We start from the raw sequence: 27,509 nt of genomic DNA on the forward strand, positions 1-27,509 counted from the left end.
GCACACCCACCCATGTCAGTGTATATGTCCACTTTCTTGATCTGCCACTGTGTAGATACTGTAATTGTCAATTATGTACATGTCTGATAGTGACATGCCGGGACTGAGCAACTACAAAGGCAATCTAATAATGAAGGAGAATTGATTCCGATATAGAAGAGTTAGCCAATATGTATGTAGCTATATTGTTCAATGTACAAAACTCAATCAGTGATCATGAGTATAAAATTGTACACAGTATAAAAACAAACAAGTGAAGGTCACTGCTAAATTTTGTGAAAATCACTACTAATGTCTGCCACAATACTCACTATTATTTGTAGTGACGTTTACTACTATGTAGTGGGGATCACTACAAGGTCACTACATAAAAATAGTGAGTAGCTATTGTAGCAGAAATTAAATTTCACTACTAATTTTTTACAGTGTAAGTCATATGTACAGCCTGTACGTAGATACATGTACTGTACCCATTTAGCTAAATCAGTAAACGATTGCTAAGTGCATCAATCAATTGCAATAGATGAAGCTTGGACAGTGTGTTTGTTAAGCTGGTTCCGTAATTTGATTGTAAACAGAAAAAAAAAAGAATTTTTGTATGCATAGCTAGCTAATAAGCAGTCGGGTTGAAAGAGTGCACATTGACACCATAAGCTAGCTGCATACGTAGCTACAGCCTAGATAATTCAGTGCTGGTCACTGTAAAGCATTAATACAATACAATACAATACAATAATTCATTACAGAAGCCATACCACTTGTTGTCAGCATGTGGTCATTTGTAGATACTGAAGGTGATACCAACAGGTTACGTATGGTTTCATAATTACACCCTGAGGCAACGTCTGCTCAGTTGAACGTGTTGTCTTACCTACGTCAAAGGTTCCACTCGCCTGGCGTCAAGTTAGCAGCCCTATAGCTACGTGCGTAGCTAAAATGAGTTCTCCTAGTACTAGAGACGTCACTTTGGGAATTAGCTTGGTGCTATCAACAGTTAGTCTAGTGTTACTATTGGTGGCGACCTGCTACTTCCAGACATCACTGAGGGCACTAGAAAAACAAGTGGAGCTTGATGAAGAGTTGCTGTTACAACTGCAAGAACAAGTCAAAGTGAGTAACCAGGACCTTGTAGTGGTGCTTAAAGCTTGGTTTGTGTGTCTGTGGCTTTCTGGGGGATATCACATGCATTGGTAAAACCGGGAGGGGAGCGCCGGGAGATTACTCAGTAGCTATAACGGGAACCTGGAACTGGGAGATTAGTCATATCCGGGTGGTAGGTCAATGACACCTCTACAAATCACGTACACCCTTCAGCTACCAAATCACAACTGAATCACCTTAATCTCGAGCGATTTCTCCCACGAAAATAATTACGAAATATTGTCCTTCAGAACCCTCACAAACGCAATACAGCAATCACATGTGAAGTTTCAAATCACTATTTAATTAAAAAATAAATCATGACAAACGAATAGAGCAATTTATATAACAGAGGACAGTTTGGCTTCAGCAGGCCTTTTCATTTTTGGTAGAAGTATTCATTAACTTTGTAGGGTTTCCTAATTGACTGCTGGAGTACATTATGTCAACCAAAATACCACAACCTCAATAGGCTCCTGTACATTTTAGCCCTTTTTAAAAATTCTGTGGTTGTGTAACCATACCATATATCCTAATAAACAGTATGCTAGTAAATAGACCAAAGCCTGCTCTACACCTTGGTGGTGGTCTAGGATTAATCTGTCAAGGCAATCCTGAATAGTGAAGCGATAATGCTGCTGACATGGTTTTGTGGTCAAAATGTGCTATTGATATACTTGATTGGTGCAAAGAGATAGGTTTAACAATACAATAAACTGGTAAGACTCTTCTTTGTAATGTAAATTAACACTTTAGGTAGTACTAATCACAGTTTTAGCATTATTAGCCCAAAAAACCAATTAACTTTATTGCTTCACTATACACAAGATTGCCTTGACAGATTAATCCCAGACCACACCAGTGTGTAGGGCAGGCTTTGGTCTATTTAACAGTACACTGTTTATTGGAATATGCAGTATGGTTACACAACCACAGAATTTTTAAAAAAGGTCAAAATTGTATTGAGCCTATTGAGGTTTGGAGTATTTTCATGGAAGAATGTACTCCAGCGCTTACATGATCAGTAATTAGTCTGATTGCATACCTCAGGCCCAAAAATGAAATGGCCTAATTGATGTTAAAGATTGCCCAAAACATCCCTTAGAAGATCTAGATCTCGTAAACATCTAATGGATGAATGCAAAAGGGAAAAGGATAAACAGCATCTCACCCATCCCATAACGGCAGCATAAGGAGCATCCCATTTGTTGGAAAGAAGGAAGGCAAGGCACTTATAGAACACAGTAGCTTCGTCAGCCATTTCTCCAGTAGCTGAGAAAATTTGGAGTGAATGAACCATGTTCTATTTCACATATTCGGGTCTCATATCAGCGCTTCTTAGACATTTCATATCAATGCTTCAAATCACAAATCAGGTTTCAAATTACAAAACAATTCCAAATCACGTACAGATTGTGAAGGTCACACCCCTTGGTCATATCACATGCACATGCAATACCACAATGAAGCATTATTTTTGCACTAAGATGGTTTCTGGATCCAGAAGAGAACCCAGTCGCCCCCCCCACACACACAGTCTATGAACGAGCTGCACGCTTGGTTTTTAAAAGATCGAGATACTCTAATAGAGCAGTCAGATACTCTAATAGAGCATTCAGCCACTCTAATAAAACTGCAAGGGTAGATTTAGGAGGGTGCATGGGGGTTGAAGTACCCCATTCTACTAAATTTACTGTGTGCTAGCTAGAAAGATAGTAGAAGCTACAGCACAGGTGCAATTGTATCTAAACTTCAGATGCAATCGCACCTGAGTGTGCTTCTCCATGTATGTTTTAGACTACAGCATACATGCATGGACAATAAAAAGATGGAAAGAGTGAGAAGAAAAGAGCTAGGAATCTCCTGCTCTCATTCTTTCTCTCCTCCTGGTTTTACCATTACCGCTCTCTGTGGCCTGTGTTTAAGGTGGTACCTATACGTAGCTTTGTGATAGATTACCAAATTATAACAATTATAACAAATGCATTGCCAGCAAATAACTTGGAAGTGCAATCACATAATAGATATGGATATGAAGGAGGTCATTTAAAGTTCATTACCACAGAGCATTTGAAAGATTAAAGGTCATTTACATGCTCTCACACTGTATGTGTATAGGATTAAATGAGTGGTGGCATGAGCAATACTGGAGTAATTTGCTATGGTGAACTAATTATATAAGTGATCAATCAACTGTCTGCTGATATATTCCTTAAAAAAATTAATGTATAGCTATGTACATACGTATATTATGTATAACATTTATTTATTTATTTATCTATTTATTTATTTATTAAGGCTTTACAGCACAAGTGCTAAAGGTCTGTAGCACACCTAGTCCTACAGCCTGTTTAAAAATGTTATATTAAGTGTGAAGAAAACAAATTCATGACTGGACCTGGGCAGCCTCAATCCTGCAGCTATCCAATTTACACTCAAACGCTTACAGGAGTCTGCCAGGTGGTCAGGATGTTTATTCCTTGTCAATTTCACATATGTGTATCCATAGAAACTCTAAGAGTGACTTATATATATATAAGAGTAAAGCTTGCAAATCTATACTTATGTCATTGTAGTATAGTAGAATTCTCAGGCCTCAGTTAGGATCATCATGAGTGTCTACTGAATAAGGATTAATGACATTGCTAGATGTGTATATACAGCATAGTGAAAATATAGACTTTTACGATACTTTTGTAGTTGTACTCAGGTAGCAGTGACACCTTTGTTGACTTACATCATGTTGCAAAGCGACAGACAGATTGTCAGTGTTCACCTGGGCCTTCTGGTCCACCTGGTCCACGTGGACAGCGGGGAAGGAGAGGAAGAACTGGAAATAAAGGAGAACTAGGAGAAGTGGGAGCCATTGGACCACCAGGACAAAAGGGAATCTCAGGAGATGCTGGACAGAAAGGAAGTACAGGGGGCACTGGACCACAAGGACAAAAAGGAGACCCTGGAACAGTTGGTGATCCAGGACCTAGAGGAAATGTGGGGCCATCAGGACAAAAAGGAGATCCAGGGCAAAATGGAGATATTGGAGCACCAGGAATTTCAGGACAAAAAGGGGAGACTGGGGAACCTGGAGACTCCGGACCACTGGGACAAAAGGGAGATGTTGGAGACATAGGACCAGGAGGCCAGAAAGGAGACATGGGTGATGTAGGGCTACCTGGGCAAAAAGGAGAGGCTGGGGATCCAGGACAAAATGGATTGATGGGGAACTCAGGACCAAAGGGAACTCCAGGAGACATTGGACCAAGAGGTCAAAAAGGAGACATGGGAGACAGAGGACCAGGGGGCCAGAAAGGAGACATGGGTGATGTAGGACTACCTGGGCAAAAAGGAGAAGCTGGGGATCCAGGACAAGATGGACTAGGACAAAAGGGAGCACCAGGAGACACTGGACCACAAGGTCAGAAAGGAGACATAGGATCACGAGGAGAAAAGGGAGATACTGGAGACGTAGGCCCAAAAGGAGATTTAGGAGCTACTGGACTGAGAGGACAAAAGGGAGCTCCAGGAGATTCTGGACTACAAGGTCAAAAGGGAGACATGGGAGATAGAGGACCAGGGGGTCAGAAAGGAGCACCAGGAGACAGAGGACCGGGAGGCCAGAAAGGAGATATGGGTGATGTAGGGCAACCTGGGCAAAAAGGAGAAGCTGGAGATCCAGGAAGGAATGGACTAATGGGAAATTCAGGACAAAAGGGAGCTCAAGGAGATACTGGACCAAGGGGTCAGAAAGGTGACATGGGAGACACAGGGCTACAAGGCCAAAAGGGAGACCCAGGAGACAGAGGACCAGGAGGCCAGAAAGGAGCACCAGGAGACAGAGGACCAGAGGGTCAAAAAGGAGCACCAGGAGATGGAGGATTACAAGGTCTGAAGACAAGCGAATTAGTTACAATAATTATACAGAGCTGGTTTTCTTAGCCACATAGACAAAGTAGCCACGAAGTTGCATGTATTTACCCTTTATTGTAATTGTGTTTTCCTACTGTAATTGTAATCTCAGAGTTTTATGGTTGTATCCACAGGTTTACAAGGACCACCTGGTGCTAAAGGGAATACAGGATTAACTGGACAACCTGGTACAACAGGAATCAAAGGAGACAGAGGATCAAGTGGACCTAAAGGAGACAGAGGATCAAGTGGACCTAAAGGAGATATAGGACCACATGGGGCACCTGGTCCAACAGGACAAATAGGAGTAACTGGTCCACCTGGTGCAACAGGACCTAAAGGAGCAACTGGTCCACCTGGTCCGAAAGGTGCCCAAGGATCTCCTGGTGGTTCAGATTGAAATCCTTAACAACTGTTGTCTTGATTGTGTGTGAAAATGCTAAACCTTACAGTTAGTTATGCAGTATAATATAGGCTCTGAAGTAACACTATGAATTTTTCAATGTGACTATAATATTATGTACAGTTGCTACATTCTTTTTGATAGCACAGTAAATACTCCAGAATTTTGTGTGGGAGGATCACAGCAAAAATTGGTTCTATAAAAGCTGTACAGAATGCAACTGCATATTAGGTAGTTATAGAACACTTTGATCAGGAGCTCATAAGCGCACCTCAATTCAAGCCTTTGAAGCTTATAAGCTCCTGCTTTGATAGACTGCAGTTCTATATCAGGTAGTTATAGAACTACCAAGCCTATCTGCAGGCCATTAGCCTGATTTGAATCATTAATCACCCATTTTCACCAGTACAACCAAGAATTCACTATAATTATTATAAACTCTTGAAGAGTTCATAATTATTTATATCTCTTGGTACAACCAAGCCAGTCTAGGCTAATAGCCCGTGCTACACTGGCTGACCAGTCAATCCAACCAGTAAGTCTAGAACCATTGAGTTTAATTTTTATAGACATACTTGAAGATTTCGGTGATGGTTGCTTGTGGTCAGCAGTAGTGGAAGTTCTTACTACGTTTTGCTCACATAAACAGACGAGTCCTAGGAATATCATGGAAATATGTTGATTAAGTAATAAATACTTTAGGTTTAAGGAAGAAAATCCATCCCTCCTGGAGGAAGACTGAGTGTGGCCCCGACTAGACATTGGGTGACCTGCAGTTCGAATCCTGGGGTTGGAGGGATTTTTTCCCCTTACTTTGCTTATCAGTCACTAAGTCAAGTCATTAAGTCTAAGTCCTTGAAATTAGGTTAGGTAATCCTAAGGCTGCAGCACATGTTGCTGTCAGACCTTCAGTGCTGGTCACTGTAAAGTGTTAATAATAATAATAAGTACCACAATCAAAAACTTTTAGTAATTATGAAGACAGACTAGACTCATCCAAGTTCACGAAAAAAAAATGCAGGTGCAACAGATGCACAAGGCCAATTCTACCAATGATAAGATAGCCTAAAATTTCTAAAAACTGAATGCTATATTTCATCTCAAGACCACTCTTTCAGTGCTATGTTTGACATAATTATAGCATGAGCCTTCTAGACAGTGCTTTAGCTGTAAAAGAGAACCATCAACTTGAGGTACACACAAGACGCATGAACAATTAGAAATTCATGGAATAGGATTAGGATTAAAGAATGATAGTATTTTAAAAACTTGTTAATTTAAAACTGAAGTAGGGATCTGTGCAATAAAAAGTAGTGAAACAAGAAATGAATGATGGTATTACAGCATAGCTCGGTGGGAAAGTCCCTACTTTGGCATTGAGCAAAATTATAGCTAATGTGCCAAAGTAGGGACTTTCCCATCAAGCTATGCTGTAATACTGTCATTTATATCTTGTTTCGCTACTTTTTATTGCATAGGCCCCTACTTCATTTTTAAATTAACAATTTTTAAAAATACTAGTTTGTTTAGTTTTCCAACTAGTTACAGTATAACTTGTGAGGTAGCTATTAAGTTCCTGTACAGCTTATCAAAGTACGTACTGTGCCAAAATTGGAAGCACATAGGCCTGTAGTAGCGTGCATAGCTTACCTTTGATCGTAGTAGCAGTGGCACTCAGATCTATGACCTGTCTCAGTATGATGGTCCGCGTTCTATTCACTCGGGCCGGAAGTTGTTTGAACGAACAGGCCCTTTCAGTTGTCTGGAGCTTAGTCTTGACTAATAGGACGAAGTAATACCGGCAATTTTCACTCTACACCGACTTGAGTAAGAGAGAGAAGACCATCATTATTATAATGAGACACAAACATTTACAATTACATTAAGGAATCCTCGGTCACATGCTACCACCAGACAGGGTTGGTTAAAAACACCTGGGTGGGCATGGCAAGGGAGTACAAAACATAAAGTAAGTATATATGCATGTACATTTAACTAACTAAAGAGTCAGTCTGGGGGGGCAGGAAACCACTCACGACAATCCCTAGCCATAAATATTCTTTGAGATGCTGTAATGCACTTCTGTGTATCCAATTATGCACTCGAACACACTGACTCAGCCACTCAGTGCCAGAAGGCGAGATCAGTGAGCTCGCTGATCTCGCCTTCTGGCACTGAGTGGCTGAGTCAGTGTGTTCAGAGGAACAAGCCGTCGAGTATCAGTCCGTCTATTAAGTAACAAAATCTCTTCATCGATTGCAGTCCATGCATTGGCAAAAGTTGAAATGACAACTCAGCAGCTTTAATGTTTCATGTGCAACATTTGAAATTATAAGCGCCCCGCTCTTTCAGCAGCAAAAGTGCTTTCTGAAATAAATTTGTGGTGTCTACAGAAAAGTGTTGATATGGAAAATTAATGCCTCGGTATGGTTTTGATGCTTGAAGAAGAAGACAACCAACCTGATTGAAGATAAAAGGAAAGACAAGGCGCACTGGGCATACACTCGTTGGAACCCCAAAAGGCACATCCCACCGGTGAGTTTGTTCCCGGTTGTGGTGTAAAATGGTGACCGTGCACTGCTCCATTGGGGCTCTATAGGCTTGCGACTGTGGTCAGTGAGTGAGTGAGACGAAATTTCAACTTTTGGGGATTTAAAAAAATTCTATATATATCCAGTCACTAGTAAGTGTTTTCTTGTTTTTAATGCTATATTTCATGCTAGATGGACTAATATTATTCTGTAAGGGTGATTTTTGTGGCATAAGATGTCTCTAGGATGTTTTTAAAGGTGGAATTTTAGGTGGCTTATGTCATTTTCGGGGATCCCTACTTAAACTGTTTGATAAAGTAGTGAAACAAGGGAACAGCAGAAAAAAATTAGGTTGTCTATACCTGTAGATATACTAATGGACATTTAACCCCTAATTCAGTATATAAACCATGATGGATCAAATATCCATTAGTATATCTGGCAACCTCTTTTGTTTAACCACTTTTTGCTATTCCCTTGTTCTAATACTTTGATCCCTAATTCAACTTAAAATTTCACTAATTCAACTTAGATTTTCAAATTTTTCCTTCTACTTGTTTTTTTAATACTTTTTAATAACATAATTACTGTATGACTAATAAACCCACACAAGGGAGGGTGCTAACAGAAAATATCATATGTACATTAAAGCAATAATTCTATGTAGCTATGATTACTATAACCTGGTAAAACTGGTAAATTGTTTCACACACTAATCATTTGATGGGAAAAATGAGTATTTGTGACCGAATTTTGGAAAATCACCCATATGGGCGCACGTGAAATAATTAGAATTTTCATGTTTGGTGGGTTGCTATTATGAGCAGAGGAGAGTTATAAAAATATTTCTAAAATTTTCTAGTAATTTATAAGATATTGAGAATGGCTTAAAACCATCAGCAAGTACATTTGCACTATAAAGCTTGTTATTTGGTCATTAAATATTTTAAGTGTCAAATACGCCCATATGGGTGATTTTCCAAAATTTGGTCACATTTGTAACAATCAACCCTCTGTCTGGCTGGTGGTTGGCTGGGTGAACTTATACTATTAGGTATGGCCTCTGGAGATGTTATTTAGGTTGGAGTACATTTATGTTAGGAGTACGTTTTGCTGGATATAGACAAGTCCATGAAGTATTTTGTACATCATCAGTTTTAGCTGGTTTCTTCTGTCATAGAAGTTGGGCCAATCAAGTTGTTGTAACATACTTGTATATAACACTCCGGTATTTTGAATAATAACAGCAAATCTAGCTGCTCTTCTCTGTACAGCTTCAATGAGTTGTATGTCATTCTTACAGTGTGGTGCCCAGTTCTAAGGTAGGTCTCACAAGACTTTTTTACAGTGAGCTTTTTGTATTAATTTGGACAAGTATTGAAGTTTTTTCGAAAAAAGTCAAGTGCCGAGTTTACCTTTTCGGATAAATTTTGAATATGGTCTGACCATGTTAGCTTGTTAGAAGCTCTAACACCAATATAACTAACACACTTGTACATATGTGATGACCCACTGCATGGTTAGTAAGAACAGTATGGATGCTGAGATTTCACTTGTACTACCGTACATGACCATTAATCTTGTATTCAACCGTTGATCTTGTATTCTGTGACTTGGTGAACATCTTATTAATGCAACACACTTCTGGTCATTGAATTAGCTGCATCTGCCAAAGTTTAACCCATTCAACCATAATAGCAGTAATGAAACAGGTAATTATCGCACTACAAAGATACGTAGTTCTGCATGTGTCTAGCTACCTTACACATGTCAGCATTTGATTTTGTACTATGATATGGACAGGTGCTTCTATACAAACCAGGGGAATCTTAAGACTGATGTCTAAGTGATATAATCAAGTAAGTGCAAAGCATAAACACCTACCTTATTGACCCCCTTTTATGGACATTCAAGCAGGATATAACAAACAACTTGATAGCTATCATCTCAGTGTCCCCTGTGAATCATCCATTTTGTGGTCATTTTGAGCATACATGGAGACAAAATGTTGCTATATATAAGCAAGATAAATGAACTACATGAATCTACATGAATTTTGAAGTACATGAATTTTCCTGACACACACACACATACAATATTATCACACATACAATATTATTGTTGTCACATAACTATATGCTGACTCACTGTATACTTCACGGGCTTTCTGTGGTCTCCTTGTAGATCCCTAGAAGGATAGTTACTATTAAAGCACTATTGCATGGATTAGGAGTACAGGTATCATACACACAGTTCTAATTTAATTGCATTCCTTTTCAACTGAAATAATATCATTACTCACTTCGGGTAGCTGATACATTTTAAAGAAGTGACAGCATTTTAGTTGTCACATCTCCCAAGCTCCACAATAGTATTATCTATAGGTTGATGGCCAGCAATTGCAAATAAAATATAACTAAGCCAAAACGTAAAAAAAAAGTTGTATGGGATGCAACAGCTGTCAATTTATGTATATAGTACATATTTAATAAATTTAATGTTGTCCACTTATCATACATAATGGTAGTACTGTATATTAGGGATCATGGAAGGTTTGGGCTTTTCTGGCCAAACATATCACCTTAAAATTAGCTTCACAATACCATCCTGGTCCCTTGGCAGTATTGATTAGGTATAACCAAGCCCAAAAATGCCTTCTGTACAATCTGAAACACTTACAAGAAGTTGCTACGAATTTATAAAAAATTCTAGCTAGCAAAATTTTCTGCTGCCTGATAAACCATCACTCTAGCTACTGTTTTGATTGGACTTACTGGACCAGGACTATAAGGTATCCAAGTAGCACTATAACTATAGCACCTGGGTAAACACAGCCTTATGGTTAATAAGCTCAACAATCACTGGTCCACATTTTGTTAGTTCAAAATACAGTTAGCACTGAGTAGTGATTAGTTGCTAAAATGGCTGGTATTCATGAAACTGAGGCTGGCTACATCTCAATTACACATGTACTATTATGCATATCAATTATTTAGGTAACTCTATCTAGCTATATACATTGCACTTAATACTGAACATGACATCATACCCATACTTTTAGTACTTTGTACATATATGGTCATGTACATGTTTATGAATATCATGTAGCTGATATGGATTTCCATAAAAGGTTATACAAGGTTAGTGATTGTGTCCATTGTGTATCTCTTCCTCATGATGAATTATTTTACAATGTGTACCCAAACTATATTACAGTTTGGTGTAGTAATAATTATTTCACACCACAACAATGTAATACTGATAGCAATTCAACATATTGAAAGTGCAATACTAACACACAATTCATATCAGGATTCAGAATGAGTGTAAAAGCAGTGCTGTCGTCAGTGACCAAAAATTGTTTTTTTACAACTAGCCCTAACCTGAGACTACAGGGGTGTTAAACATAAAAATACTTGCTTTTTGCATGTGTTTGAAGTATATATTTTGTGCTCTATATATTGTCACGACTGTTGCATGGTAAAGTGTGAGTGAAGGGAATAGTTGAAGGGATATTGTAACTCGGGAGGGGGTCTAGAAGCATATTTACCCAGGAAATTTTTGAAATACACATAGTAACTGTAGCAAGATTGAATCTGGAAGCAATTTGAGTGAAATCTGGAACTTGGAATGGAAACAGCAAACAAGCTTAAAACACATAGTTTATATACAGTGACATACAACCAATTCAGATCAAATTATTGTTTTATTAGATTTTAAGGTATTATTTTATAATTACGTATATATCAATAGAGCATTGTAATAACTATGAACTGTTAGGCAATTTTAGTGGACCTCAATGGAAAACTTTTGCTATCTCAAGATTGGATCTTGAGGTATACTTGTAGTCAAATTCCTGCAGTACAGGGTTAACATGCACAGTACATACATGTATATTATGCATAATTTTGACTTTATTCTTTTATGTGGTGTAGGTTGCTACTTTAATCTGACTTTTACAACTAGCCAAATTACAATTTACCACTAGCCAAAAGTCATTTACAACTATAGCTTTTTGGCCACAGCTAGCCCCCTTTGTTAGTCCCTGACTTTTATAAACTGAGAGCTGGGTTTATAGTATAATATAAGCATGCATATTAAGTACACAGTATATCTTTAGTATATGAAATAAAAGTTATTTTTAACCAGTGGATAGCCTATAATACAACTACAGACTGATTTAGCTTAGCTATTGTCTATTGGTTATAGTCCTGCAACATTGCATGGAGCTATACAATCATTGTGTATGCCCATATCATATATGTCTGCGTGTAGCTACAGAACTGACTACAACTAGCAGATTCACTCTAAAAGAAATGGAACAACATTCTGGCTAGATTTTTGTATGTACTGAAATCATACTCTTTCCCTGGTATTAATTTACTATAATGTTACCAGGGGCATACGAAGGAATTTTGAAAAGGGGTTTCCACTACAGCTAAGTGACTGTTATATTAGAGTAGTTTATATTACCTGACTGCTCTATTAGAGTATCTCAATCTTTTCACCAAAATCATAATTCAGAATAATGTTATAAGTGTTGCTAGCATGTTAGAAACTATCACTTAACTAAGATAAAAATTTAAAATGTGTCCTGTTCCTGATGGATTCCAGATTCTGGAAACCTGAAGTTTCAATTTCTTAATGTTTCAAGTAGTGTGTAAAATCCAAAGGGGTTTCCTGAAACCCCCCTTGGTATGTCCCTGATTACCAACTCAATCTTGTTATTGTAAAACTATTGTAGCTATAGTATCTAATATGAACAATAGGATATAACCTTATAAGGCAAACTATTAACATGTCCATTATTGTGTGCATGTAGAAACTAATTACTTTTGTCAACTGAGGGTAAACTTGAGGTATATTAGTGATTAGCTAATTTGCAATACCAATTTTTTGCCTATAAAAGGGCTCTAGCTGTCAAGGCTACAGTGCACAATAAAGTTATAGATGAAGAAAATGACTTCCAGTAGAGATGTAACTTTAGGAGTCAATGTTGTGCTATCGACAGTTAGTCTAGTGTTACTATTGGTGGTGTTCTGCCACTTTCAGACTTCATTGAGGACACTAGAACAACAAGTGGAGTTTGATAAGGAATTGTTATTACAACTGCTAGAACAATTGCAAGAACAAGTCAAAGTAAGTACTACAGATATATAACTACATTGTAAGCAGTTTTATGGTATTTTACAAAAGCCAAATTAGGTGATGTCCAGTAACAGTGTTGCATTCAATGCAAGTGTGTTTTCTACCTGCAAGCATACATCGCTAGTATGAATACCTGTACATGTACAAGATACAAAGATGCTCAATTGTAAAATAACAATTGTAATATGTACAGTAGCATGCACAAGACTGAGAGTTCAACTGGCTATTATTATCTATTTGTATACAGTCATATATACATAGGTGGAAGTGGTAAAAGTGTTGGTATCCACAATATTTCCAGAAGAGAAGTGCCTTGTGAATGTCCAGCCGGTCCTCCTGGTCCACCTGGATTACCTGGGGAACAAGGAAAAAGAGGACGCAGAGGACATACAGGAGAACCAGGAGAGTTAAGAGCTCCTGGATCACAGGGACCTCAAGGAGCAAAGGGAGATATTGGACTACCAGGAGAGAAAGGAGATGGAGGCAAAAGAGGTTTTCCTGGTAGTTCTGGGCCTCAAGGACCAAGAGGATTTAAAGGAGACACTGGACCTATTGGTCCAAAGGGATTCTCTGGACAGAAGGGATTCCCAGGAAATCCTGGTTAGTAGCAGGGGCGGATACAGGGGGAGGGGGAGAGAGAGGGTGGGGTCAAAGGGGACTCTTGACCTCTTCTCCAAAAGTGTTTAGTATATCAAGGTCGAGATACTTTAATAGAGCAGTCACTCTAATAAAGCAGTCACAGTATTAGAACAGTGTGTAGTGAGCTATGTAAGGATTTTTATGTACTTTATCAGTGATAAATACATAGTTGGTGAGGTGGGCAGCTATTTTCAGTTTTTGGTCTCACCTTACTAAACCAGACAATGCAGTGTCTCAGAGTTCATTTTGACACCCCCTTTCCATAAGTGTGGATCCGCCCCCGAGTAGTTCATAATTATGCAACACATATGATGGGCCATATCAGGAGCGGATCCAGACTTTTAAAGGGGGGGAGGTTCCACTATGAAATATGGTAATTGCAACTTCAGTCTAGTTACTTAGCAGTAATATTATTCTTCTTACCATTTAGGCCTTTAGAAATGTAACTGAAGTCTTTAGAAGTATAATACATAAACAATAATTATTTTAGAGGCGTCTATGATGCTGAGATAGTAGTTCAAGTGATTTTGCACTAAAGGGAGATAAAATGAGTGTTTGCTCAGTAGTAGTGTTTGCATGAGTACTTATTTTACTGATAAACTGATTTTAGTGTACAGAATTAGAGAAAAACTTGGCAGCAGTTCATCAAGTAATATTATTTCTTTTCCATAAATGGGGTTTCCATAGAACCCTTTGAACCCCCTGGATCTACCCTGCATATTTTGCAGTGGCTTAAATGATAAAGTAATATCCATGCAGCTATGTGCTTATGTATAATTGCAATTTCTAATTCAGTTTCCCATATTTTCACATTTCAGGTGAGAAAGGAATGCAAGGCTCTCCTGGTAGTAATGGTGACAGAGGAGCCATTGGATCCACTGGACCACCTGGGTCTCCTGAATTAACTGGTCCTCCTGGTCCTGTAGGAGAACAAGGTCTTCGTGGTTATGATGGAGAACTAGGTGCTACAGGTGCTCCTGGTCTTGTAGGAGAACAAGGTCCACCTGGTCCTGTGGGATCACAAGGTCCTCCTGGTCCTGTGGGAGAACAAAGCCCTCCTTGGCCACCTGGTTCTGCAGCCACTCCTTTTCCAAGTGACACATCCTAAACTAAAACTGACCACACACCATTGTCCTGGACTACTCATAACTTGACTTCATGGTGTACACTAGGTGATAGCAATGTATGCATACATTATACATTGTTACAGTGCTTGTATTCATATATATTATTTCATAAACAGTACACCAATATAAAGACAAAAAGGTTAAAACTTAGGATGAGGTTTAATTCTTGGCTTTCACTTGATTTGTTTAAAACTTTTTTTGTCAAATCATGTTTTCTGATCTATTCTTATGAAACCAAAGAATCGTACAGTACCTACATTTTATTAACCACAGTATATGTGACCGGATTTGCGAAAAGGTACCTTTTTCACACACAAAATTTGACCCATTTTGTGAACTTTAAAGCTTCATAACTTTTTGATCATTGCATATAATTGCTTGCAATTTATACTGCATGTAGCTACAGTATCTGGCTACAATTTGATACTAAGAGCAAGTTAATCAGTATAAGGAGTCAAGTGCTACATCATTTTGTTTGCTGATATGTCAAATGTGTGAAAAAGGTACCTTTTCGCAAATCCGGTCACATATTAAGTTCATACCAGAGTAGCAATGTTGTGTACCACTGTCTACTTGACTTACTGTGATCGCCTACTGAAGCCATACTACTGCTAACCACAGCATGCTATACGTTTCCTATAGTTGGATATATCAAGCTGTGTAGCACAAAGTATATAATCAATAGTAAGGAAACAATACATTGGTGTTTGATAACACTGATAGTATTATCTAACTACTTAACATCTAATGTACATGATGACTGACTTGATACTGAATAATATCAAGTACCATAAGTAAAGCTCTAACCAGAAGCACCTCTTACTATCATGTTAGCAATCCAATATAAAAAGGAAACAAACTAGTGCAAAAATAATTAAAAAATTAAAACATGGGAATAGAGATCGCTGAAAAAAAAAAGAAACAAGAGTCAAACAAGCTAGCATGTTAAGTACACAGAGATCTCTATTTGGACTCAAATAAACATTTACACAGAAGTGTTCTCAGTACTTATCTGCCTAAGGAGAAACTACTGTTTTTTTCTTAGTTTCTACTATATCCATTGAGTCCAAATAGAGATCTTGGCGTGCTTAACATGCTGGCTTGTTCGACTTTTGTTTCTTTACTTTTATCAGCAATCTCTATTCCCATGTTTTAATATTTAAAATTATGTATTATGTGGAAAGTTTCATGGTTAAAATAATCTAATCAAAAACAGCCAAGCTGTAAAAAAAGGTGCGGCCCCTAAAAAGGCCATGGTGAAAAAAGATATGAAATCCAAGGTGGCGGCCAAGAAATGGCTGTGATGGTAGGTTAATGGCAAAAATTTTAATTACGACGATTCAGGTGAATTTGCGTTGCCTCCTCCACTAGGATTTGGCACCAAATTCACCTGAATTGTCGTAATTAAAATTTTTGCCATTAACCTACCATCACAGCCATTTCTTGGCTGCCACCTTAGATTTCACATCTTTTTTCACCATGGCCTTTTTAGGGGCCGCACCTTTTTTTACTGCTTGGCTGTTTTTGATTAGATATCACTTCTCTTTGTATTTGTATATTGCAAAGCCGGCCTATAGCTGGCTTTGGGGCTTTTTTAACACATCTGTTTTTTTTTTTATATTTACCACAGGAAGAAGAAAAGAACTTAAAGATGATTATTAATACTTCAACTATTTTTGATTCTATTATATAGTAATTTTACAAATTATATACATATATTTATTAAATGTCAATTATTCCCCACAGGATAATTTCTTTGCACCTGATCTCTCTACTGGGTGCCTTGTTTCTAGTTCATCTCTCTATAAAGTGGTTTGTTTGTAACTGAACTCTCTGCAAGGTAATTTGATTGTAGCCGAGCTTTCTACAGGGTTATTTGCTTGTAACTGAATTCCCTATATTGTGTCTAGTTTCTAGCTGATCTATCTACTGAGTGATTTGTTTGTAGCTGAACTCTCTACAGGGTGATTTGTTTCTAGCTGATCTCTCTACAGGATGGTTTCTTTGTCACTGAACTCTCTACAAGGTGATTTGTTTCTAGCTGATCTCTCTACAAGGTGACTTCCTCGAGCTGATCTCTCTACAGGTTGATTTGTTTGTAGATGAGCTATCTACAGGGTGATTTGTTTGCAGCTAAACTCTCTACAGGGTGGTTTCTTTGTTACTGAACTCTCTACAAGGCAACTTTTTTCTAGCTGATCTCTCTACAAGGTGACTTCCTCTAGCTGATCTCTCTATAGGGTGACTTGTATCTAGCTAAACTATCTACAGGATAATCTGTTTGTTGCTGAAATCTCTACAGGGTGACTTGTTTCTAGCTGATCTCTCTATAGGGTAGCTTGTTTCTAGCTTAACTCTCTACAGGGTGATCTGCTCATAGTTGAACTCTCTACAGGTATATTTGTTTGTAGCTGAAATCTCTTGTTTCAAACTGATCTCACTGTAGGGTAACTTGTTTGTAGCTGAACACTCTACAGGATGGTTTCTTTGTAGCTGATCTCTCTACAGGGTGACTTGTTTCTAGCTGATCTCTCTACAGAGTGACTTGTTTCTAGCTGATTCCTGGATGACTTGTTTCTAGCTGATCTCTCTACACGGTGACTTGTTTCTAGTAACTCTCCATAGGGTTATCTGTTTATAATTGAACCCTCTACAGGATGGTTTCTTTGTAGCTGATCTCTCCACAGGGTGACTTGTTTCTAGCTGATCTCTCTACAAGATGACTTGTTTCTAGCTGATCTCTCTACACGGTGACTTGATTCTAGCTGAACTCTCTATAGGGTTTTCTGTTTGCAATTGAACTCTCTACAGGATGGTTTCTTTGTAGCTGATCTCTCTACAGGGTGACTTGTTTCTAGCTAATCTCTCTACAGGGTGACTTGTTTCTAGCTGATCTCTGGATGACTTGTTTCTAGCTGGTCTCTCTACACGGTGACTTGTTTCTAGTTGAACTCTCTGTAGAATTATTTGTTTGTAATTAAACTCTCTACAGGTTGGTTTCTTTGTAGCTGCTCTCTCTACAGGGTGACTTGTTTCTAGCTGATCTCTCTACAGGGTGAACTTGTTTCTGGCTGAACTCTCTACAGATGATTTGTTTGCAGCTGAACTCTCTACATAGTGGTTTCTTTGTAGCTGAACTCTCTACAAGGTAATTTCTTCCAGCTGATCTCTCTACAGGGTGATTTGTAGCTGAACTTTCTACAGGGTGCAGCTAAACTCTTTATATGATGGTTTCTTTGTATGCACAAGGTAACTTCTTCTAGCTGATCTCTCTATAGGGTGACTTGTTTGTAGCTGAACTATCTGCAGGGTGATTTGTTTGTAGTTGAACTCTCTACAAGGTGATCCTTCTAGCTGATCTCTCTACAGGATGACTTTTTCTAGCTGAACTCTCTACAGGGTGATCTGTTCATAGCTGCACTCTCTACAGGGTGATATGTTTGCAGCTGAACTCTCTACATGGTGGTTTCTTTGTAACTAAACTCTCTATAAGGTGATGTCTTGTAGCTGATCTCTCTACTGGATGACTAATTGTTTCTAGCTGATCTCAATATAGAGTTAAAACTTTTTCTATAGAGTTATAACATGTTTGTATAGCTGAACTCTTTACAGAGTGGGTTTTTGAATAGTTGCTGAACTCTCCAGCTACACGGTGACTTGTTTGTACTACAGAATGACTTGTTTGTAGCTGAATTCTCTACAGAGTGAGTTACTTGTAGCTGAACATTGCTTAAAGTGACTTGTTTGTAGCTGATCTAGATGAACTCTCTACTGGGTAGCTTTTTTTGTAGCTGAACCCTTTACGCAGTGATTTGTTTGTAGCTGAATTCTCTACAGAGTGACTTGTTGTAGCTGAACTCTCTACAAGGTGACTTGTTTATCGCTGAATTCTCTTCAGTGTGACTTATAATGTTCTGAATCTCTACAGCAACATATTTGTAGCTGAATTCTCTACAGGGTGACTTGCTTGTAGCTGAATTGTCTACAAGATTAACTGTATGTAGCTGAACTCCCTACAGAATAACTTGCAATGTAATATAATTCTATAATGGAGTAAGTTATAAACGTAGATGAATGCTTTATTAGGGTGACTGTTCTATTAGAGTATCTCGATCTCGCATATGCTACACGTAGTTGGCTTTGGAATCATAACTCAGTGGTTTGTAATCCGATTCTTCTATACTACTTCATGGGCTTTCTATGATAATTATTCCAGCCACACACCGATTTTCAGCTCACTACTCTAAGCGGTTTGCCTGGTAGGCGTGAAAACTATTAGTTTTTTATTCATAAAAATCTGTGACACAGGTTGGGTTTTGTGTTATATCTCGATGGCCTTTAACTGGATTCCTTTCAAACCACCAAAAAAGGTACTCCTACGATAGTTACTCCATCTACATAGCAATTTTCAGCTCATTCCTTCAAGTGGTTTATCCTGTGAGCGTGACAGACCTTCGACCTTATTTTACGCAAATAATCGGTCATAACTCCGTGAATGTTCATCGGATTCCTACCAAACGTGGTACTGAGATTCGCCTTAATGAGCCCTTTAAGTGTGCCAAATTTCGGCCCGATTGGAGCACGCATTCGTGTTTTATTTCGGATTTTGCAAAGTGTGCGAAAAGAAGAAGTAGAAGAAGAAAAAAACGAAGAAAAAAAAACCCAAACTTTGGCCGCTCGTATCTCGGAAATGGCTGGAGCGATTTTCTTCAAATTTGGAATGTGGACTCCCCTACCGAGCCGGCACTTCTGTAGCAACGTTGGTTTCAATCGGATGAGGAATCACGGAGCTACAAAGGTGTGAAAATCGCGTTTACTTTCTTCCTGTAAATATACTCACGGTGTGGCGCGCCGGCTTCTTGGGCCGCACGACACACTACCGTGTGTCTTGATAATGAAAAAGTACACAATTTGGTGAATTTGGGGCTATGCTGCTACACTGTGTATAGCTATGCCTTATTGGAACAAATTAACAGACTTTCCACTTTATGATTAATATTTATTGGTTATCATTTCTCACATAGAGAAATGCTATAGCAAGAGGTAAAATATTGTTAGCTCAGTTTGTAGTAGGTAACCAGCACTTTACTTGTGAAGACACAGTAGAATTGTTCTCTTCTTTCTGAGAGCTGAGTAACATTTTGAAAACTTCTGCTGTGATACATATAGGTACACTACAAAGCATAACTGAATGGATTATGAGTTTCACTCTTACACTTGAGCTGTAATATTATAAATGGGTACCTAAGAGTGGATTCCCCCAAAACATGTTGTTGTCAAAGTGTGTGTATATTGCCTTATATGTACATATGCAATGAATTGCATGAAAACTGAGAGTACCCCTCCCTATAGACCTTTATTTACATAATCCATAAGTGTCTCCAGGATTTTTGATGACTGGTTTGCAGTCCAGGCTGATCTAGATACTAGTGTTATATCATTATAGGTGAGAAGCACACTATATGCAGTGTATTACTTATATTGTACGATAAAATTAAAATAGTGATAAATTCCTGATCATGATGTGCATACACAAAAATAGTTACTATTTAGAAACTATCCCTACTGTATTTGCTGTGATGTGTTTGAGTGTTGCCAAGTAGCTACCCTAGTACTATCATAGCTATAAAGCATTATAGACTCACTTCTCTCTGCATTGCTCTAATCCACACGTACAAATTTGCTACACTGTTAATCAAACTGATTAACAAGCCAGCCATACTTTTAAAAATAACTACAGTCGTTAAGACTACAGTAAGTATTTCTGTATCAAGGCTTAGCAAAATTTTATAGTATTTAGTTACGTATGTATTATAACTAGTACTTTGATTTGTTGTCAGTTACAACACCATCAAACCATTATACGTAGGTGCATGAAATTAGCACATGTGATTATAGCAGTATGCTAAACATGCAATACAGTTATGCACTGCAACTAGCAGACACATGAAAAGTAAATTCTCTGCACAGAGTATGACAAACTACGTAATACAAACAACTAATGATGTTTAAGTTTCTCTACAGTTACTCTCTAACTTCTAAATCAGTTAGCTACTGGATGTACAACAACAGTTTGGTGACAATGACTGCTTCATCACTGAATGGCTCATCATTACAAATCCTCACTTCTATTGGATCACTGGCACCACATCCTCGAATAGACCTATAAAACCATGGTGCATCTAGTTGGGCACAGCAATTGTTACCATTAGTACAATTTGTATTGCTCCACAAGGTATGCTCAACATAAAATGTAGGGTGGGTTGGTGAACCATATGACCCTGAATCACAATAGTAGTGGTCTCTCACAAAACTTGGAGGGGCTGGTCCCTCATATGCACCACAAGGGCAATTATAGTTGCTGTAAGTTTTAGCATTGCTACTTTGCCCTATACCATAAGACCAAATGTGACCAGATTTGCGAAAAGGTACCTTTTCCACACATTTGACATACCAGCAAACAAAATGATGTACCACTTGACTCCTTATACTGATTAACTTGCTTTTAGTATCAATCTGTAGCCAGATCCTGTAGGTACATTCATTGAAAATTTCATGCAATTATATGCCATGATCAAAATGTTATGAGGCTTTAAAGTCCAAAAAATGGGTCAAATTTTGTGTGTGAAAAAGGTACCTTTTCGCAAATCCGGTCACAAATGTGTTTACGTTGTTGCTTATCACCATAGGTTATGGAGACTCCATCAAGATATGGAGCATCTATGGACCTTCCAGGATAGGGCCTATTAGCATGCTCAGCAAATCCATCGGGAATTCCTTTTTGGTATCCAGCTACTAAACCAGTGATATGGGAATTGTTGAGAAGAACACAGAGTAGCAACCACCTTTATCAGAAGAAGATCTACACCCAGTTATTGAACTATCTGGGATTTCAGTGGATGCCCATCCTTTAGGACAATTGGCACCGGTGATATCAGCAATCTTAGTCCAACCACCTACCACACCACCAGATACTAGAGACATTTCACAATATACCTGCAAGAAAAAAACTTTATGTTCTTCTACATCAATATAAATGTTTCTTGGGAGTATAGTTTGCCTTTAGCATGAAAATACTATACATTAGTGACGTATTTTCTATATGGTTACATAGCTATGTAATTAACTTGATTGTTTCTTCAACTGAAGTGATCCAGTAATATCCTGATGCATTATGACTGATAGGATTTTGATCATATATTTCTTGGCAAGACTTTGCAGGAAACTTTTCCTCCAATCCTGGGGTTGAGTCTTGCTCTTGTAGCAAAGTCGAGCAGCTAACTGCTACCAAGAAGATAACAGACAGGATCAAGTAGCACATAGCCATCATCACTGCTCAAGAGAGATTTGGATTTTGATTTAGAAAGCGTATATGAACACATTTCTTTTATACTTGACTGTGAAACCTCAAAATGTATTTTGGTTGTAATAGGTAATCTGAGAATGCACTACAAAAATGTGCATTTGTGCAAATGTGATAATGGCAGTGCACCCCAGTGGTGCATGTAATGTGTAGGATATATGATAGCATAGATTTGCCTCATTAGTTAGCAAATGTGAACTATCATCACATCACATACCCCACTTTATGCGCATAACATTAACAATGAATCACAGTAGTGATGGTATATTAATATTAGGTTGCTTTGAAGGGGAGGGTGTGTCTCCTTCTGGATCTGCCACTTTGTTAAAATGAAAAGCCTTCTAATTAGGAAAGATTTCTACAAGAACTAGATACATTAAATAAACAGTGACCGGATACAAATTCAGAATCAATCATTTGTGAAAATACTAGTGAGTATACGCCATACATGGGTGTTACTACAAATGCAAGTTTCAAACTGAGCAGTATATGTAACCATATTTTGCATAACATACGTAGTTCTTTTTATCATAGTTTATCTAAGAAATGACTCAATGTAATGTGTAAGGCATATGATTACTGGTCACTGCCACGCTCACTTCACTTAATTGTCTATCTATAGTTGTCATGTTAGTTATACAAGAGAATTTGCAGTCTCACTGAAGTGCCAATGTATCATCCACTAGAAGGTATTCTCATGCAAGCTGGCTTTGATAAAAACTGAACAGAAATCAGCAAACAATTGCTTATGAATACACATTGTCTTGTTATGTGTTAGCATACCAGTAGATAAAGTATGTTGATTATCCAGTAATCAATTTAAAACAAGACACTCTCAACTTTCAGAGTACAATAAAATCTTTTGTTGTGCTCCATGATTAAATTATGCCAATTATGCATCCATAATGATTGAATCTCTATGTTGATATAGCTAGAGATTGGGGTCCCATGCACAGTATAAAGTACAAATGGCTATCACCAAGAGTTCATAATAATTATATATATTTAGGAGAGTATCCAACGTCTGTATTGCCCCTTCAAAACACACTGCATAATAATTGTGCAACATTGTGTAACATATCAGAATTATTTTAATATAATTTCAGTAAACTCCAACACATGGCTTCTCCATGAAAGACTTGTTGATAGGCGTTGATATACCAAAGCAAAGACCTGCAAGCACTTCAAGGCCCTTATAGCTCTTGAAGCAAGTTAACACCTTTGGTGATGATAACTATTGCATAACATTATTATGCAGTGTGTTTTGAAGTGTTGGATACTCTCCTAAATAATATATAATTATGAACTCTTGCTATCACCTGTTACATTGTCTGATAAACTGTGGCATTTGATACTATTGTTTACACAGGAACTGATGCATCTGTTCATTGCATGTTATCAACTGTGTCATTTGCAATGTCGTTTACACAGGAACTGATACATTTTACTACCAGAGAAGTATGTCATGTAAAGTGAACCATGGAGCGTACCATGAAAGTCATTTCATAGTATACCATGAGTTTTTCATTGGCCATGAAATGCTGATGACATCAGAATTTCATGGCAATTTTATGGCACTGCAGAGATGCAGTACCTATGAATTCTTGAGAAGCAGTATGAAAGTAGCTAGTATGGGAAAACATTTACTGTATTAAGCACAAAACTGTTCCTGGGTAACCATCACTTGTAACATTATGATCTGACCCTGATTTGTATCAACTGTGGCATTTGCAGTGTTGTTTACACAGGAACTCATGCATTTTATGGTTTATTATACAAGAACATGCAGATATGTATCTGTTCCTGTCACAGATGTATTTGTTCCTGGAACAGAATGATATATCTGTTCCTGTCACAGATGTATCTGTTCCTAGAAAAGAATGATATATCTGTTCCTGTACATGTCATGTGGTATCATGATGATCAATGATTCATTTATCTGTAATTTCTTGCTAATAGTTACTGTGCAGATGCTGGGTACACAATGCATAAAATGATTAAAATTTATTGTGTAACAATATTTTGTTAGGCTATACATATGGTACTGGATCGAGACCACCGTCCACCGTATTACTACCATCTGTGATATTATTACCCGCTCGAAAAAAGCTGCTCAAAACAGGGCAAATTTTGGGTATCAGAAATGTATACACCCACTCAGTGATAGCTAGTGAACAGATGAACAATTGGTTCAAATTTTGTTTGCACAGCTGTAGGCACTGGGAAGTTATTACACAATGATTCCTTAAAATCGCAATATCTCATAACAAAGCTTTGTGCATCGAAGCCTTGTTTTGTCAAATTCAGTCACATATAGCCTCCTTGAGGTATCTGAATGTTTGCTCCTCACACACTGCACAAAATTTCTTTAGATTCTGCTTAGACTGAGTTGATTCAGCTTGTCACCATACTTGTTTCCTTTGTAGTGTAGCTATACACATACTGATTTATGCCGATTAGAAAGGCTGGGCCTCAGACTGTACATTCTAAAGTCAAGTAAGTAAAAATAACTCACATACTAGTAAAAACAAGTCATGCATTAAGTTCCCTACTTGATATATCCGAAGATGAACACACTGAGTCAGCTATTCCCACAATTAGTACTTCGTTACTAATGACAACCAACAAGAACCCACAATCGATCCTTAAATTCGTTTTATCTTTCTTGGGGTCGTTTGATTACCTGCTGGAAGTGCCACTGATAACTTGTACAGCAATGGTAAGCTGCAAGCTTCAATCTGAGAAAGCATTCCGTTCCGCAGTTTAGTCCATCATTCCGTTCCGTTCCTTAGAATAGTCCCCACCGCTACACCACTCTGAATATTTAAAACCGACGAAAACCGACGATACTTTTAAATGGACGATAAGACCGTTTTCCCATATTGTACAATAAAATTAAAACAGTGATACATTTCTGATCATGATATGTATACACCAGCGGCGGAGGAAGTAGTTGATATGAGGGGGGGCTGGGCTGACCCAGACTTATTTCTATAGTTTGATAAGGTGAGACCAAAAAAAAAAAAAAAAAAAGGTTACAACCAACCGACAAGAGCTTTCCACCTCACCAGCTACCATTTCTAGCTGATAAACTACATAAAATCCTTACATAGCTCGCTACACACTGATTACTTTATTAGAGTGACTGCTCTGTTAGAGTATCTCGATCTTTATCACGGTTTTCAGCCCCACTCCAAGAAAGATAATTTCGGTGTGATATCATTCTGAGGGGGGGCTTCAGCCCCCCTCTTTCCGCCGCCTATGGTATACACAAAATCACATAATATATAGTTACTATTTAGAAACTATCCCTACTGTATTTGCTGTGATGTGTTTGAGTGTTGCCAAGTAGCTAGCTACCTAGTACTAGCTATAAACATTTTGATAGACTCACTTCTCTCTGCCAGCCAAACTTTTAAAAATAACTGTAGTCATTATAAGACTACAGTAAGTATTTATGTATTAAGGCTTAGCAAAATTTAGTTACGTATGTATAGTACTTTGACTTGTCGTCAGTTACAACACCATCTAACCATTATAGGTGCATGAAATTAGCACATGTGATTATAGCAGTAGGCTAAACATGCGATACAGTTATGTACTGCAACTAGTAGACACATGAAAAGTAAATTCTCTGCACAGAGTATGACAAACTACGTAATACAAACAACTAATGATGTTTAAGTTTCTCTACAGTTACTCTCTAACTTCTAAATCAGTTAGCTACTGGATGTACAACAACAGTTTGGTGACAATGACTGCTTCATCACTGAATGGCTCATCATTACAAATCCTCACTTCTATTGGATCACTGGCACCACATCCTCGAATAGACCTATAAAACCATGGTGCATCTAGTTGGGCACAGCAATTGTTACCATTAGTACAATTTGTATTGCTCCACAAGGTATGCTCAACATAAAATGTAGGGTGGGTTGGTGAACCATATGACCCTGAATCACAATAGTAGTGGTCTCTCACAAAACTTGGAGGGGCTGGTCCCTCATATGCACCACAAGGGCAATTATAGTTGCTGTAAGTTTTAGCATTGCTACTTTGCCCTATACCATAAGACCAAATGTGTTTACGTTGTTGCTTATCACCATAGGTTATGGAAACTCCATCAAGATATGGAGCATCTATGGACCTTCCGGGATAGGGCCTATTAGCATGCTCAGCAAATCCATCGGGAATTCCTTTTTGGTATCCAGCTACTAAACCAGTGATATGACTGAATGAGGGAATTGTTGAGAAGAACACAGAGTAGCAACCACCTTCATCGGAAGAAGATCTACACCCAGTTATTGAACTATCTGGGATTTCAATGGATGCCCATCCTTTAGGACAATTGGCACCGGTGATATCAGCAATCTTAGTCCAACCACCTACCACACCACCAGATACTAGAGACATTTCACAATATACCTGCAAGAAAAGAAACTTTATGTTCTTCTACATCAATATAAATGTTTCTTGGGAGTATAGTTTACCTTTAGCATGAAAATACTATACATTAGTGACATGTATTTTTTATATGGCTACATAGCTATGTAATTACCTTGATTGTTTCTTCAACTGAAGTAATCCAGTAATATCCTGATGTATTATGACTGATAGGATTTTGATCATATATTTCTTGGCAAGACTTTGCAGGAAACTTTTCCTCCAATCCTAGGGTTGAGTCTTGCTCTTGTAGCAAAGTCGAGCAGCTACAGGGTGTAACTGCTACCAAGAAGATAACAGACAGGATCAAGTAGCACATAGCCATCATCACTGCTCAAGAGAGATTTTGATTTTGATTTAGAAAGCGTATATGAACACATTTCTTTTATACTTGACTGTGAAACCTCAAAATGTATTTTGGTTGTAATAGGTAATCTGAGAATGCACTACAAAAATGTGCATTTGTGCAAATGTGATAATGGCAGTGCACCCCAGTGGTGCATGTAATGTGTAGGATATATGATAGCATAGATTTGCCTCATTAGTTAGCAAATGTGAACTATCATCACATCACATACCCCACTTTATGCGCATAACATTAACAATGAATCACAGTAGTGATGCTAACAATGAATCACAGTAGTGATGGTATATTAATATTAGGTTGCTTTGAAGGGGAGGGTGTGTCTCCTTCTGGATCTGCCACTTTGTTAAAATGAAAAGCCTTCTAATTAGGAAAGAATTCTACAAGAACTAGATACATTAAACAAACAGTGACCAGATACAAATTCAGAATCAATCATTTGTGA

At 38.0% G+C, this 27,509-nt stretch overlaps 3 protein-coding genes across 3 annotated transcripts; 2 read left to right on the forward strand and 1 right to left on the reverse strand.

Moving 5' to 3' along the window:
- The first annotated feature begins 822 nt into the window (after positions 1-822).
- On the forward strand, positions 823-5,580 carry LOC136254869 (collagen alpha-1(XXV) chain-like). Its single transcript, XM_066047634.1, has 3 exons — positions 823-1,110; positions 3,841-5,023; positions 5,181-5,580. The coding sequence occupies exons 1-3, from the start codon at positions 937-939 to the stop codon at positions 5,444-5,446; spliced, it is 1,623 nt and encodes a 540-aa protein (XP_065903706.1). The 5' UTR covers positions 823-936; the 3' UTR covers positions 5,447-5,580.
- A 7,350-nt stretch (positions 5,581-12,930) lies between these two features.
- LOC136253821 (collagen alpha-1(I) chain-like) lies at positions 12,931-15,020 on the forward strand. Its single transcript, XM_066046479.1, has 5 exons — positions 12,931-12,990; positions 13,033-13,119; positions 13,186-13,219; positions 13,390-13,728; positions 14,586-15,020. The coding sequence occupies exons 1-5, from the start codon at positions 12,931-12,933 to the stop codon at positions 14,873-14,875; spliced, it is 810 nt and encodes a 269-aa protein (XP_065902551.1). The 3' UTR covers positions 14,876-15,020.
- A 10,771-nt stretch (positions 15,021-25,791) lies between these two features.
- On the reverse strand, positions 25,792-27,040 carry LOC136254877 (uncharacterized). The gene is made up of 2 exons (XM_066047642.1): positions 26,816-27,040; positions 25,792-26,682 (listed from the first exon to the last, which is right to left on the reverse strand). Exons 1-2 carry the CDS (start codon positions 27,026-27,028, stop codon positions 25,981-25,983), a joined length of 915 nt encoding a protein of 304 aa, XP_065903714.1. The 5' UTR covers positions 27,029-27,040; the 3' UTR covers positions 25,792-25,980.
- Between the last annotated feature and the right edge of the window lie 469 nt (positions 27,041-27,509).

This window comes from Dysidea avara, chromosome 4 (assembly GCF_963678975.1).
Source record: "Dysidea avara chromosome 4, odDysAvar1.4, whole genome shotgun sequence".
Taxonomy (NCBI): Eukaryota; Metazoa; Porifera; class Demospongiae; order Dictyoceratida; family Dysideidae; genus Dysidea; species Dysidea avara.

What these genes read in the sequence shown, in the direction of transcription:
- LOC136254877 (XM_066047642.1), bottom strand. Translation starts at nt 27,028, where the DNA reads ATGATGGCTATGTGCTACTTGATCCTGTCTGTTATCTTCTTGGTAGCA. An exon ending in CAGTTGAAGAAACAATCAAG is followed by an intron (nt 26,683 to 26,815) that starts GTAATTACATAG and finishes CTTTTCTTGCAG; the next exon opens with GTATATTGTGAAATGTCTCT.
- LOC136254869 (XM_066047634.1), top strand. Translation starts at nt 937, where the DNA reads ATGAGTTCTCCTAGTACTAGAGACGTCACTTTGGGAATTAGCTTGGTG. An exon ending in AACTGCAAGAACAAGTCAAA is followed by an intron (nt 1,111 to 3,840) that starts GTGAGTAACCAG and finishes ATACTTTTGTAG; the next exon opens with TTGTACTCAGGTAGCAGTGA. An exon ending in AGGAGATGGAGGATTACAAG is followed by an intron (nt 5,024 to 5,180) that starts GTCTGAAGACAA and finishes TTGTATCCACAG; the next exon opens with GTTTACAAGGACCACCTGGT.
- LOC136253821 (XM_066046479.1), top strand. Translation starts at nt 12,931, where the DNA reads ATGAAGAAAATGACTTCCAGTAGAGATGTAACTTTAGGAGTCAATGTT. An exon ending in TCAATGTTGTGCTATCGACA is followed by an intron (nt 12,991 to 13,032) that starts GTTAGTCTAGTG and finishes TGCCACTTTCAG; the next exon opens with ACTTCATTGAGGACACTAGA. An exon ending in AATTGCAAGAACAAGTCAAA is followed by an intron (nt 13,120 to 13,185) that starts GTAAGTACTACA and finishes AAGCCAAATTAG; the next exon opens with GTGATGTCCAGTAACAGTGT.